This window comes from Poecile atricapillus, chromosome 3, assembly GCF_030490865.1.
Source record: "Poecile atricapillus isolate bPoeAtr1 chromosome 3, bPoeAtr1.hap1, whole genome shotgun sequence".
Taxonomy (NCBI): Eukaryota; Metazoa; Chordata; class Aves; order Passeriformes; family Paridae; genus Poecile; species Poecile atricapillus.
Genome location: NC_081251.1, coordinates 97,856,206 through 97,868,251, shown reverse-complemented (window position 1 = coordinate 97,868,251; position 12,046 = coordinate 97,856,206). Strand labels below are relative to the sequence as shown.

The 12,046-nt window shown below is 37.5% G+C and overlaps 1 protein-coding gene across 1 annotated transcript; it reads left to right on the top strand.

Annotated features, from left to right (window-relative positions):
• Nucleotides 1–95: 95 nt before the first annotated feature.
• Nucleotides 96–11,687, top strand: BPNT1 (3'(2'), 5'-bisphosphate nucleotidase 1). Its single transcript, XM_058836154.1, has 9 exons — nucleotides 96–229; nucleotides 3,390–3,514; nucleotides 5,596–5,700; nucleotides 5,956–6,063; nucleotides 6,603–6,651; nucleotides 7,646–7,737; nucleotides 8,718–8,915; nucleotides 9,779–9,884; nucleotides 11,051–11,687. Exons 2-9 carry the CDS (start codon nucleotides 3,398–3,400, stop codon nucleotides 11,197–11,199), a joined length of 924 nt encoding a protein of 307 aa, XP_058692137.1. The 5' UTR covers nucleotides 96–229; nucleotides 3,390–3,397; the 3' UTR covers nucleotides 11,200–11,687.
• Nucleotides 11,688–12,046: the final 359 nt, after the last annotated feature.

Below are 12,046 nucleotides of genomic sequence, written 5' to 3'. Positions count from 1 at the left end.
CGCCCGGAGCCGGAAGGATTCGGGGCGTTCCGAGGTGGTTTTATAGGGGTGGCGGATCCTCCCTAAAGGAGCCGGCGCGGAGGCCTCGGTGAGCGGCGGTGCTGGGGCGCGGGTCCCTCCTTGGCAAGGGGACGGGCGCGGACGACTCGGAGCACACCGCCCGCTGCCGGACATCGGTGCCGGGCCGCGGGGGCCGGCGGAGATCCGGGGAAAAGCCAGGCTGGACACGGTGAGTTGGCTAGCGGGCCGGCAGAGCTGCTCCTGCCATCGCCGATCGCCCGCGGTGTGCCTGGCCACGCTCCGCTGGGTGCATTCGCAGGCACTGCGCTGCCCTGCAGGCACTTCGCCTCCCGGAATACTCACGGCAAGAGAATCGGGACCAAGCTTCCCTTTTCTTTCTCTTTGGTGAAATGAGGTAGCGCAGCCCTTTCCCACTTGGAAGTCTGTAGGTGAACAGCAGTGGGATTCCCAACCCCGAATCCTAGCCTGCTTCTGCTAAATATTCTGGTAAATATTGCTCCTTTACATAATGGAAAGTTTATCTTTCAATAGGTGTGGGCCGAAGTTTATTGTAAAGAAATGAGGAGCTCTGGTCGCTTAGACATTCCAAGATGTCCTAGAAGAGTTCCAAGAAAAAAGTCATGGTTTAGCACTTGGTTTTAAGGACATGCTCTGTGTGATGTCCGCTTTCTCCTTTCATCAGGCAGAATCATAAATTTGGAAAATGGAAGTGTGCGTAAAAAAAGACTGAATGGGAACGGTCAACAGATCTGTCAAGTGTGCTTTGACAAACTAATTGTTGTCAGCCTGTAGTACTTACGTACATCAGAATTTAAAAGTAGAACAAGAACTGGAGAACTTCATTAGTTTTAGTAGGTACCAAAATAGGCTTATTTGTCAAGACCATTCAACAGTTTGGTTGCTGGGCTAAAAGAAAGGAGGGAAAGTCTTTAGAGGACAAAGTGTGTTTTGAAAATTATACCAATTTAGCTTGAGGGATAATTGCTGAGCAGTATTTGTAAACTGCACAGTTTTCCAGGAGTCAAACTATTTTTATCTAAAGCAATCAAGATATTCTTAAGTGCCTTATGGAAAGTATACATTAGACATTGCCCTCATCAGAAAGAATGTGCCATAAATGTATAAATAAGTTAATTTGAGATTGAAAGGTTACAGAGGTGAAGAACTCAGAGGCAACTACTGCACTCACTTATTGAATCAAAAAGGTCCAATACACCAGAAGATGTGCCACACAGGAAATCCAGCCCTGTAAAAATTTAAGGTACCTTTGCACTAATAAAATACTTTGAAATTCATCAGGTAATTACTCCAGAGTCATGAGGAGGGGGAGTGTTGAACCTCTCATTTCAGTTTCCTTTAATAAACCTTATTTTTTCATAAAAATATTTTAATATTAAGGTTTGTCAGGAGGCTCTGGGTATCCCACAGCAAGTATATTTGTTTGCCTTAAGTATAGCCAAGAAAAATGTACCCAAGAAACACCTTGAGCCAGGCTTCAAGAATGCAAGATAGTATTTCTGTATTGTTTTCTGAGTCTTTTGAAACTTTATGCAAACATAAAGTAAGTCAAGACTTTAAAACACTTAAGTTTTCATCTCATTTTATGAAGCAGGATCAACTGTACAGCAAAAGGTCAAATGACTTTTTTATGAGAAGCTGAATAAAAAATGTTAATTATGTTCATCTGATAATTCAATTCTTTAATCCAAGCTTCCCATCTAATATTCTACTTTTTAACCATTTCTCAGAAATTCTCATATTCCAAATATTTTTATTGTGGAATTAACTATATTCCTTCCTGTTAATTTGTTTCACACAATGGCATAGACTTAAAATAGTATGTGGCTTTCCATGTGTTATACTTATTTGCTCTGCAACTTTCAATTGTTTGAGAGCTGCTTTTTGTCACAGGTTGCATTTCCAAAATTTCCTCTGTAGCCATTGCTATCTGTCCAGGGTTACTTTGGGTATGGACCTTGGCTGTTTCACAGAACTCTAGAGCACTTTGTTCCCGTCCAGCAGCTGGAAATAATAATTAACCTTAATTAACCTTAGCAACTGTGCTTTTTGAATATGCTTGCACAGTTACTCTTTCAGCCTTAGAGTGCTTCTGACTTTACTGGCACAGGTATGGTGTTAGTAAAGTGCTGAAAAAGCTCTTAAATCAAGAAATCAATAACTTGGAGATTCTGATACCTCTGACATTGCTGTTTTGTGAACAGCCATGAACTTGATTTGTCAAGGAAGAAATGAAAGGTGATGTATAATGACCTATTGCTACTTAAGCAGTACTTGCTACAATTGCCATATTTATGATATGATTGTCATATTACACTTCCCCCATAATATATCTTCTTCTGTGTGGTGATCAGTGAGTTCCTCTGTGTTTTGTTGTGGCTCTGTGCTCAAGTGTTTCCTTGGAAGTGTGTCATACATGTGAGGCCAAGCCAAAAAGTGTGTCATCTACACAGACAGAAACAACTGATAGGAAAACATAAAAAGCAATTAGCTTTGCATTTTAAAAAATGCAATGTGGTTATCAATAGTTCTTTTTCCTGAGTTAAAGAAAAGCTGGAAGGAGTGTCAGCCTTTCCAAGGGTGATAGTTATTCTACTTGGTAACTGAAGACCCAGTGAATTGCACTGGTTTGTGCTGAGGAACAGATGAGGAAGACAATGCAATAGGAAGAATGACAGGTGATGGAGTAGTGAGGAGAGGCAGGAAGATGTAAATTGATTTCCTTAAAGAAATAAGGAGAAATTAAATACAGAAAGGGCTAAATTCAGATGCTTAAATTTAACTTCTGCATACAAGTTTGCAGTATCTGTGTATCATTAACCCACTTTATGTACACAATTGGCCAGCTACAAACCCCTATTTTATAGCTAAACAAAGGGGGAATAGTAAGTGAAGTTGCTGATGTCATCCTGTCTGGTAGTCTTATGCTTATGCTTGAGTTCTGGGTACAAACAACTGCAGGTTCGGTTCTGAAAAAATGAACTTATGTTCAAAGTGTGCAAAAAATGAGTACTGTGTGTAGACTCTTCTTTTTCCTAATACTTATGATAAGAGTTTCTGCTGCTGCCTTTGTTCTTTTTTAATGTTATTCTATTTCAGTGAGAACCAGATTCACTGTCAGGCAGAACTTGTGTATTTGCAAGGTTTTGTCTACAATAGCTTTACATCTTTGTGTTTGTATTTTTAAAAAAAAGCCAAAGCTCACCTCATTATCGCTCACTGGCAGTAACCCACTTTCCCCTTTCTACTCAGTTTAAATGGTATCTCTTTGAAATCTTAGATAAAATACTTAGGCTTTTTTCTTCTCTTGAAGAAAGAAATGTTCAAGTTTGCTTTTTGTTTATTTTCAGCATTTAGCATGGCTTCTCCAGCTCTCCTCATGCGTGTGGTGGCCTCGGCATATTCTGTTGCAGAAAAAGCTGCAACAATTGTTAGAAATGTGATGTCTACAGGAGATCTGGGCATAGTGGAGAAGGTATTACCTTTTACTTTGTTCCAGTTTAATTTCACTTGTTCATCTTGAGTTAGATACAAGTCAAAGCGATATTCTTAAAAATCAGCAACTGTGGGATGAAATCCAGCTCTCACTTCCCTCACTACCACCTACAACAAATATTCCTTTTAAAGGATTAAAACAGTACTAGAGAAGTGTCTTTTGACCAGTACTTCTAAACAACATTTGTACATTGAAAAGAAACACCATAATTTTGTCCTGATTTCCCTCACAAAACACAAGGTTTGCATAGCACCTCAAAATTCATAAGGTATATTTCCTGTTAATTTCTATACCTATGTTCTAACTTCCTTAAAATACTGTGCTCTTGATGAATTTTGGATTACAATAAATCAGTGTTTGATTTCCTAAAACAAAAAAGAATTTCAGATTTTATTGTAAATCACAGCTTTCAAAAGAAATTCAGAGCTTCATATTTAATTCTAAAAGGAAAACAGGTATTAAAACTCTTAATTTGCTGTAGTTTATTAAGTTGCACTGATGAGCCAGGATCTTTGTTTTGACTACAGTACTGGAATGGGTGAAATTAAATTTTGAAGTTAATTCTAGCTTTACAGACACGTAACAATATTATGGGCTTTGTTAAATATATATATCATTTTTGGTCTTTATATTGACTGTACTGGAGGTGTTTTAAATTATTTAAAAATGATCAAAAGTAACAGGTGATATTGGTTCTAAATAAACCTAGTTATACATCGAAATTTTTTGAGGAATGAATACTACAAACACACAATATTAGGTCAAAAGCAAGGACAAACAGAAGAGGTTCCTGTTTGAGGGACTAGAGATCTTGAAATTCTTACAAGCTTCTTGCCAAAGGTGGTTGCTGAAGAAAGAGGAAGAATGCAAGAGAACCTCTGCCTGTCCCTCTGTTTTGCAGTCTGAAGAGATGTAGAACAGAAAAGAACAAAAGTGCTGCTACTCTTCATTCATCCTCTTTCTGCAGCCAGCAAAAACCAAGACCAATTGCAACTGGCCTTACTGAAAGCTTTAGAACATCTGGAAAGGCAGTGTTTACACCTTTTCCCTCAACATAGTGACCTTCCATCCATTTATCTAGTTCAAGGACAGCTGAGTTTTTAGCCATCTCCTCTCCTGATATCCAGAGTTTTCTTCACCTGAGTCAGCTCTAAGCTCTCCATTTATATTGCTTCTCTTTGTGCTTGTACTTTTTTTCCCCCCACTCGGTAAGCAGACACTTGTCCACCCATTCTTACACTGAAGTACTATTTATACTGTGTTATTGGGTTCATGTCCTGGAACAAAGGACATTCTTTGCAATATACTTACTGAGTCTAAACTCAGTAGGTAGTCTTACCGAGTCCTTACTGAGTCAGGACCAATTTCAACCAAATTAATTAGGGGATGAGAGGGAAATTTCAAAGAAAAATATCAAGTTTCATAAAATTTGCACTTGGCTAAGGGATAGACTAGTTTTGAGCATGCAAAAATTAACCCATAACATGGTTCTAAATGGAATATCCCATTCCAATGGCTAATTTCTGTAGCTGAATAAAACATTTCTCACATTGTCAGCAAATAAGACACAAGCAGATAAAATTTTTGTTTGATTCAACTAAGATGCAAATCTTAGATGAACTGTCTTTCTAAATTCCAACACTAACAGAATTATTTCTTACTGGGATTCTGTCTCTGGACTAAAGGGTTAAAAAAGTGTTGCTAAGCTACCTACTTTCACATGTAGCAGGTTATAAACATTTAAGAAATTACTGTAACACATGTAGCAATGTATGTTTGGCTACACAACATTGGGAAGGCTGGCAGTCATTTTTTGATATCATCTTGGGGCACCAAATGCACTGTTCTATTGTCAGACCAGTCTGTCTTAGCTCTGGAGTACACAGGAAAACTCTGCTTCTTGCAGTTTTTAGCTTGCCTCTCGCAAGGTCACTTACTGGGTTGAAGATTTACCAAATTAGACTTCCTTTTCATTACAAGTAGATATATTCAGAGTGCTGTATGGGCCACTGTGCTGGTGTATTTTTTTATTACACAAATTCCTATCCACTCCTGGACAGGCTGGACCCAATGACTTGCAGACCAAAGCTGACCGATTGGTACAAATGAGCATTTGTGCTTCCCTGGCACGGAAGTTTCCCAAGGTGACAATCATAGGAGAAGAAGTAAGTACCTGCTCAATTTCATGCTAACAGTTGATCTTGCTGTAGCTTGTGCTAGAATTTACTTTGGCTGGGTTTAAGAAAACATTGGTTTTAATTAAAAAAACAACCCAAAAAGCAACAAACAAAGGTATTTCCATCCCATTTCACATTTTCATTTAATTAGCTTTATCAAGCTGCTGTCAATTACACAGCTCTAAGGCAAACTGAGGTAAGCCCAAAACATTTTTCTAACAATTCTATGATTTTTTTTGTTAGGAACTGCCCGCTAATGATGTAACTGAGGATTTAATTGAAGATGGTCACTGTGAAGAAATACTGAAGAAACCTTGTCCTGCTCAGTACACAGGAATCAAAGAGGAAGAGGTAATGTGGTAACGTTAGGCCTATGTCTTCATATTTTACAATATCTGTACTATTTTCTGATTTTAGTTAAGAGTATATAAGGGAGAAAGGTTTTCTCAATGTTGCCAACTTTTATTTTCTGTTTGAAAACTGAAGTGTAGTCATGAGAATCACACCTCCAGAGCTGGAAACACTGCATGCTCCTGTGTCCAGTAACGGGAAATGGAAATTGGCTTCTCACAATTTGTGATTCAAATTACTTTGGCAGGAATCTAGTTTGGACATAAGAAAGTAATCTCATTTCCATGTTGAGTTTAATCCTTCACACTTCCATTAAGAGATTTACTGAGACATTTCAGTCAGTTTTTTGGGGTTTTTTTGGTGTCTGTATGTGTAAAATACTACTATAAGCTTCAGTCATATAGTAATGTTAAAACTTTGGATCTCTTTGTTTCCTTACTGCCACAATGAAATAAAAGCACTAAAGTAAAATATATACTTTGTGTGGTAATTTACATGATTTGTATTTGTTAATTTTTCTTATTTTTTTATTCTTAAAGCTTGTAATATGGGTTGATCCCTTGGATGGAACCAAGGAGTACACTGAAGGTTGGATTTTCTTTTAATTCTGTTGATAAAAAAATATAGCAATCTAGTAAAGTAGCATATACATATAGATAGTTTTATCATAAAAGCTACTTACAATATGGTTTCATAAGGCTGATATTTCTGTACTTTTTGAGTGCTTGGAATGTATTTGTTCATTCCATTCAGTTCTTACCAGTACTGAATATTCCTGGTGGGCTACTGAGTGTTGACCAGTTTTTATCATTTCAGAGTGCAAAAAGCTGCCTTTGACTGCTGGCAGGTTGTCTTAAGTTTTTAGTAAAATTTACAGTTTTGCATGTCTTTGAATTAACTGACTAAATCTGCCCTTCACACGGGAATATGCTTGATTATGTTTACATACTCCTCTCAAACAACCCAAATACCGCAGCTTTCCTTGTAGCCCTTTCAAAATAAAACAGACATCCTCCCATAAACCACAATTCCTCAGTTGTGGGAAGAAACTGTTTTCAGCCAAGCCTAATTTCTATCCATAGAAATAGACCCTAAAATGAAAGAAAAGAAAAAAAGAAAAAGATAAGCTTCCAAGAAACAATATGCTGAAACCTCACTTTTGCCTCCTAATGCATCTTTTAGTTGATTAATGTAAAACCTTTTAGGGAGATTTTTCCCCTTTTGGGGAAAGAGATGTACAACTGTCAACAAACTGCTAGTTTTTTGTGGTGTTAAAGAACTCACACCACAATTACAGAAGACTGTCACTATATACTGCTGTGTAGTTGTATCTTTAAACTTCCTTATAATGTGTTAATTATAACGTAGCTCTATAAAAAGAACTCTATCTGGGGCATTTTTTAGCAGACCTCAAGGCTAAATGACTAAAAGATTGTATCAACATCTGAAAATCCTGATTAGTATTTGCATTTTTAAGATAGCACCCTGCATATTGATTTGTGGACTTTTACTGAGGATTTATGTTTTTATTAAGATCTTTCTCTTTTTCAAGCATAACTACATTCCTGATTTTTCTGTCCAGGTCTCCTTGACCACGTAACGGTTCTTATTGGAATTGCCTATGGAGGGAAAGCAATAGCAGGAGTTATTAACCAGCCATATTACAACTACGAGGTATTAAATCATTTATTTATTTAGAAGCATTGTGTGATTTTTAAATCCTAAGACTCTTAAGCCATTTCAGTTAGCACACTTTCAACTGAAAAATGATGTGTAGTGGAGTTAATGTTGTAATGTAAGGTATTGGGCTTTTTTAATTAAATATACATAATGTTAAACATTGGATTCCAGGGACTGAATGTCAGGAACATACTAACAACCATACTGAATCCTGAGGCTGGTGTTACTTCACTAATACAGGATATATTACATACATACTGTGCAAATTACTACAGTCCTTATGAAGTGCCTACTTTAAAACAAGTACAGATCAGTGGTGCTGCAGTCTTTGCTAGAAATTCTTTAGTAAATCTATGCAGTGGGTGCATTTGTAATGCATGATAACTGCCATAAATCTGCAGTCCTAAATAAACCAAGCATAAATTGTCAGTGACAGCTGGGTTAGAGTGTATCATGCCAGGCTGCAGGTAAAAGTCAGGATGGCCAACCTACAGGCATTTACACATTTGGAGATTATTTCAGTATTATTGGGGGGAACTCATGATACAGCCTGATTAATTAAACTTATTGGAGTTTAAAGAAAAAGCCCTTGAGCTGATGTAATGCTATCATGTTCTGTGTGACATGTATCACAAAATATTTCAAATTACAAGATATGTTCAATTACAGATTGTGCCCCAAGTACAGAAATATACAAATATTAATCTGCCAGTCACTGGAAGCAGGATGTAATGCACCACCACAATGTCACAGATAAGAAAAGGGTCAATGATGTCATTGCCTTAGAGGGAAAGAGAGCCAATTTCTCACTCTGGGCTCTCAAGTAGTTCTTTTTGAGTGCCACTGTTTAAATGCACAGCCCAATATTAATAGTATACTCTCTGATATGCCAAGATGCTTCTAGGTACCCTTAGACCTTTATGCTTTAACTGCTGATCAGTGTGATTAACCATCACTCTGTGCCTTTTTTGTAGGCAGGAGCTAATGCTGTGCTGGGCAGGACAATCTGGGGAGTGCTGGGCATGGGTGCCTTTGGCTTTCAGCTGACAGAAGCACCTGCTGGCAAACACATTGTCATTACCACCCGCTCCCACAGCAGTGCCCTGGTGAATGAGTGCATCACTGCCTTGAACCCAGACCATGTCATCAGAGTTGGAGGAGCAGGAAACAAGGTATGAAAAGCCCAAATCTTCTGTTTTTACTGGGAGGTGGCACCTTTGGAAAAAAAACAAAAAGTCTTTTTAAAGAAATCATTTGCTTACTTGCATGAATATACAAGAGTGACTTCCTCCACCTTCTCCAGCAGAACTTCTTTTCCTAGCATTCAGTCTACTGTGAGGTTGAGAGAATTTGGCACAGGTGTATTTGTACCAGTGGCCATGCTGATCATGGCTGAGGTCTGTCTTGCCCAGTATTCTGTTTTTAGGGGTGAAAATAAAAGGTTGTAAGACCAGAAAGACTAAATGGAAATTCAGTTTAATCTCAATTATTAGACATGTCCTCCTGTTTGTAATACAGTTTTTGTTCCAATTATCCAGCAGAGCATTTGAAAGGATAAAAATATAAGCACACAGTGATATTTCCTTTGAGAAATTTCTCTGTGTACAGGGAACACTCATTTGACACAGGTTTTAAATCTTAGTTTTATCATAGCTGTCAAAACCACACCCTCTCATCTCTTTTCTCCAATATGGGCAAGGCCCAAAATAGCACTAACACAATATGTATATAATTTCCACTTTATTCTTTTAGTACTTGCACAAGAAGTGGATTCTTGTTTCTGAAACTGTGAGCAGACTTTCATCTTATAGACTGTATTTATAACAATCAAAAATAGTGAATTGGGAATGGTGATACAGTATAGCTTCTAAATCTTAATAACATTACTTGTAATATCAATTAGGAAATGACTGGTGTTCCTTTCCTGACTATCAGTACTTAAATAAACAGATTTAATCCCCACTTCCTGGTGTTATTTCTACCCATTTCTAAATGTCTAGATCCTTTACAATGATTGCAACTGTATTCTTAACAGATCATTCAACTCATAGAAGGCAAAGCATCTGCTTATGTATTTGCCAGTCCTGGGTGCAAGAAGTGGGATACATGTGCACCTGAAGCTATCCTACATGCTGTGGGAGGTAAGTTCATAGCATTCAAAGTTCCAGGATAAGTCAAACTGCATCAATTTGAAGTTAGTTATGCTTTCCATTGAAAGAAAAATGACAATACATGTGTCAATAATTGTCACATAATTAAAAAAGACAAATCCCCAAATTTGGGGTATATTCATTTTAATATTTTCAAAACAAATGCTCTTATTTTTTTTCTGGTGCCTACTATCTCACAGTAAAATCTGCTGTCCTACTAACTGAGTATAGTAGTTTATTATTAGTAACATGTTATGTAATATGTGGACATTGAATTCTTTAAACAAACAAAACCAGGTCAAATCATGCACTTGTTCTCTGGGTGTACAAACTCCAAAATTGAGTAATTCATGTAATTCAATAGAATTAGTGGTCTCCAGCCAACATGAGACATTTCACTTATGTAGGGGCTAAGGGGTTGAAAAGTTATGAAAAGACTCACTACCAAGGATTTGAAGTAGTATTAATTTTTTTAATTCTTCTTTTCACAATTGGCCTTTTACCACCATATGCTAGAATTATGGGATTTGATTCCTAAATTTTGTTAAGCAAGGATAAGCTTCATAATGACACTATTGAGTTCCTTTGCAGCCTGTAGTGTTCATAACTGGGATAATTTTGAACAGGGTTAGCTCAAGCACAAAGCAGCCCAACCAATCTGGGGCAGCACAGTGCTGTATTTAGCCTCTTTGGTAGGTAAGAATCTCCTAGTTAAATTAGCTTGAGTAAAGATCTGTGTTGCTCTTGCTAAGTGATTTCTAAAATCTCATTTAAAACCAGCTGGGGTGTTTCTACATTATGTTAGAGCTTGTGGTATAGACATACCCTGGTTTTTACTTGAACTGAGGATTTTTCTTTGCTGCTTGTCAATGGCCAATGTAAAAGCTACTCAGGAAGCATTTTAAGTAATCCATAAGAGAGATGTTTTCCTTTTTCTGAGACACAAAGAATCTAAGTATTGTTGAAAACAAAGAAATAAACTCACTAGCTATTTGATTTCAGTCAATATAAAAGCTGTTGTACTTAAACTGGAAGCAAAGATACTTCACATCTGAAGACAGGCATGTGAAGACTGCTTTTAGTTATTTCACTTGAACTAATACATTCCAACTCCTTTTTGCTGCAGTATTTTTTTTCTTTTCTTCTTTGTTTTGCAGGCAAGATAACTGATATCCGCGGAAATTCATTTCAGTATAACAAGGAGGTGAAACACATGAATTCGGCTGGAGTCCTTGCAACTTTGAGAAATTATGACTACTATGCCAGTCGTATTCCAAACACTGTGAAAGAATCTCTTGTGCCTTAAAGCAGAGAAGAATCTTCACTTAGTCTGGAAGGCTGAGAAAATGAACTTGGAAAAAAAAAAAAACGGAAGAAGATGACTGAGCTTGAAATTCTGTTTCATAGAATCTGAACTGAATTCTTTCAGTAAGGTGTTCAATAATTTCAAAATTATACGGAATCTCCAAGTATCAGTTGGATCAGATTATTTGGCTGTGTTGAGCAGTTGAGTGTTTGACATCAAAGCAGTCACGTTTCTTCAGTAGTTGTTTTCTATATTCTTTGGGAGTTTTCTTTCCTCATGACTGTGTGTCATATATTGCTAATCATGACAGTACAGACCAAAAATCATCTTCATATTCTGGGCACAAAATCATGTTTAGTCTTGTACCTGATCTTGCTCAATGGTTTTTATTTTCAATAAGGGTTATTGTGTTAAATACAAATGGACTAAGGATTTGCCTGGGTGGATGAGCCTATTTGTTATAAAGTTGCCAGTTTTGATTCTTAGAAGAGCATCTGAATTTTTTTGGGTCTGCACTGAGTTTTGGGATAGATAAGACTGCTATTTGTTGGATTGTCTGAGTTTTGCAAGAGGCGGGACACAATGCAGCTGGGCCTGGAAATCTCAAATAAGGGTTCGTGGATCACTGGATTCATTGAGAATCAGCGAAGTGTACATACAGCTGGGTTCAGGACAGCTTAGGTGGGAACCCAAGGAAGCATGACAGGGGCAGGAGTTCCTAGCACCTCTATGATGATTTGAAATGCCTTTGTCAGGGTTTATGCCACTGCAGTCTTGGAGCGCTTTGGGCATCCAAAGTCAAGGTCACTTTGGCATACTTGGGAATAACAGAAATGCCAGACCTTGA

Bases quoted from the DNA above. Each gene is read 5' to 3' on its own strand.
- BPNT1 (XM_058836154.1), top strand. From the start codon at position 3,398: ATGGCTTCTCCAGCTCTCCTCATGCGTGTGGTGGCCTCGGCATATTCT. The intron at 6,652-7,645 runs GTTGGATTTTCT...TTTTCTGTCCAG, and splicing joins AACCAAGGAGTACACTGAAG to GTCTCCTTGACCACGTAACG. The intron at 7,738-8,717 runs GTATTAAATCAT...CCTTTTTTGTAG, and splicing joins AGCCATATTACAACTACGAG to GCAGGAGCTAATGCTGTGCT.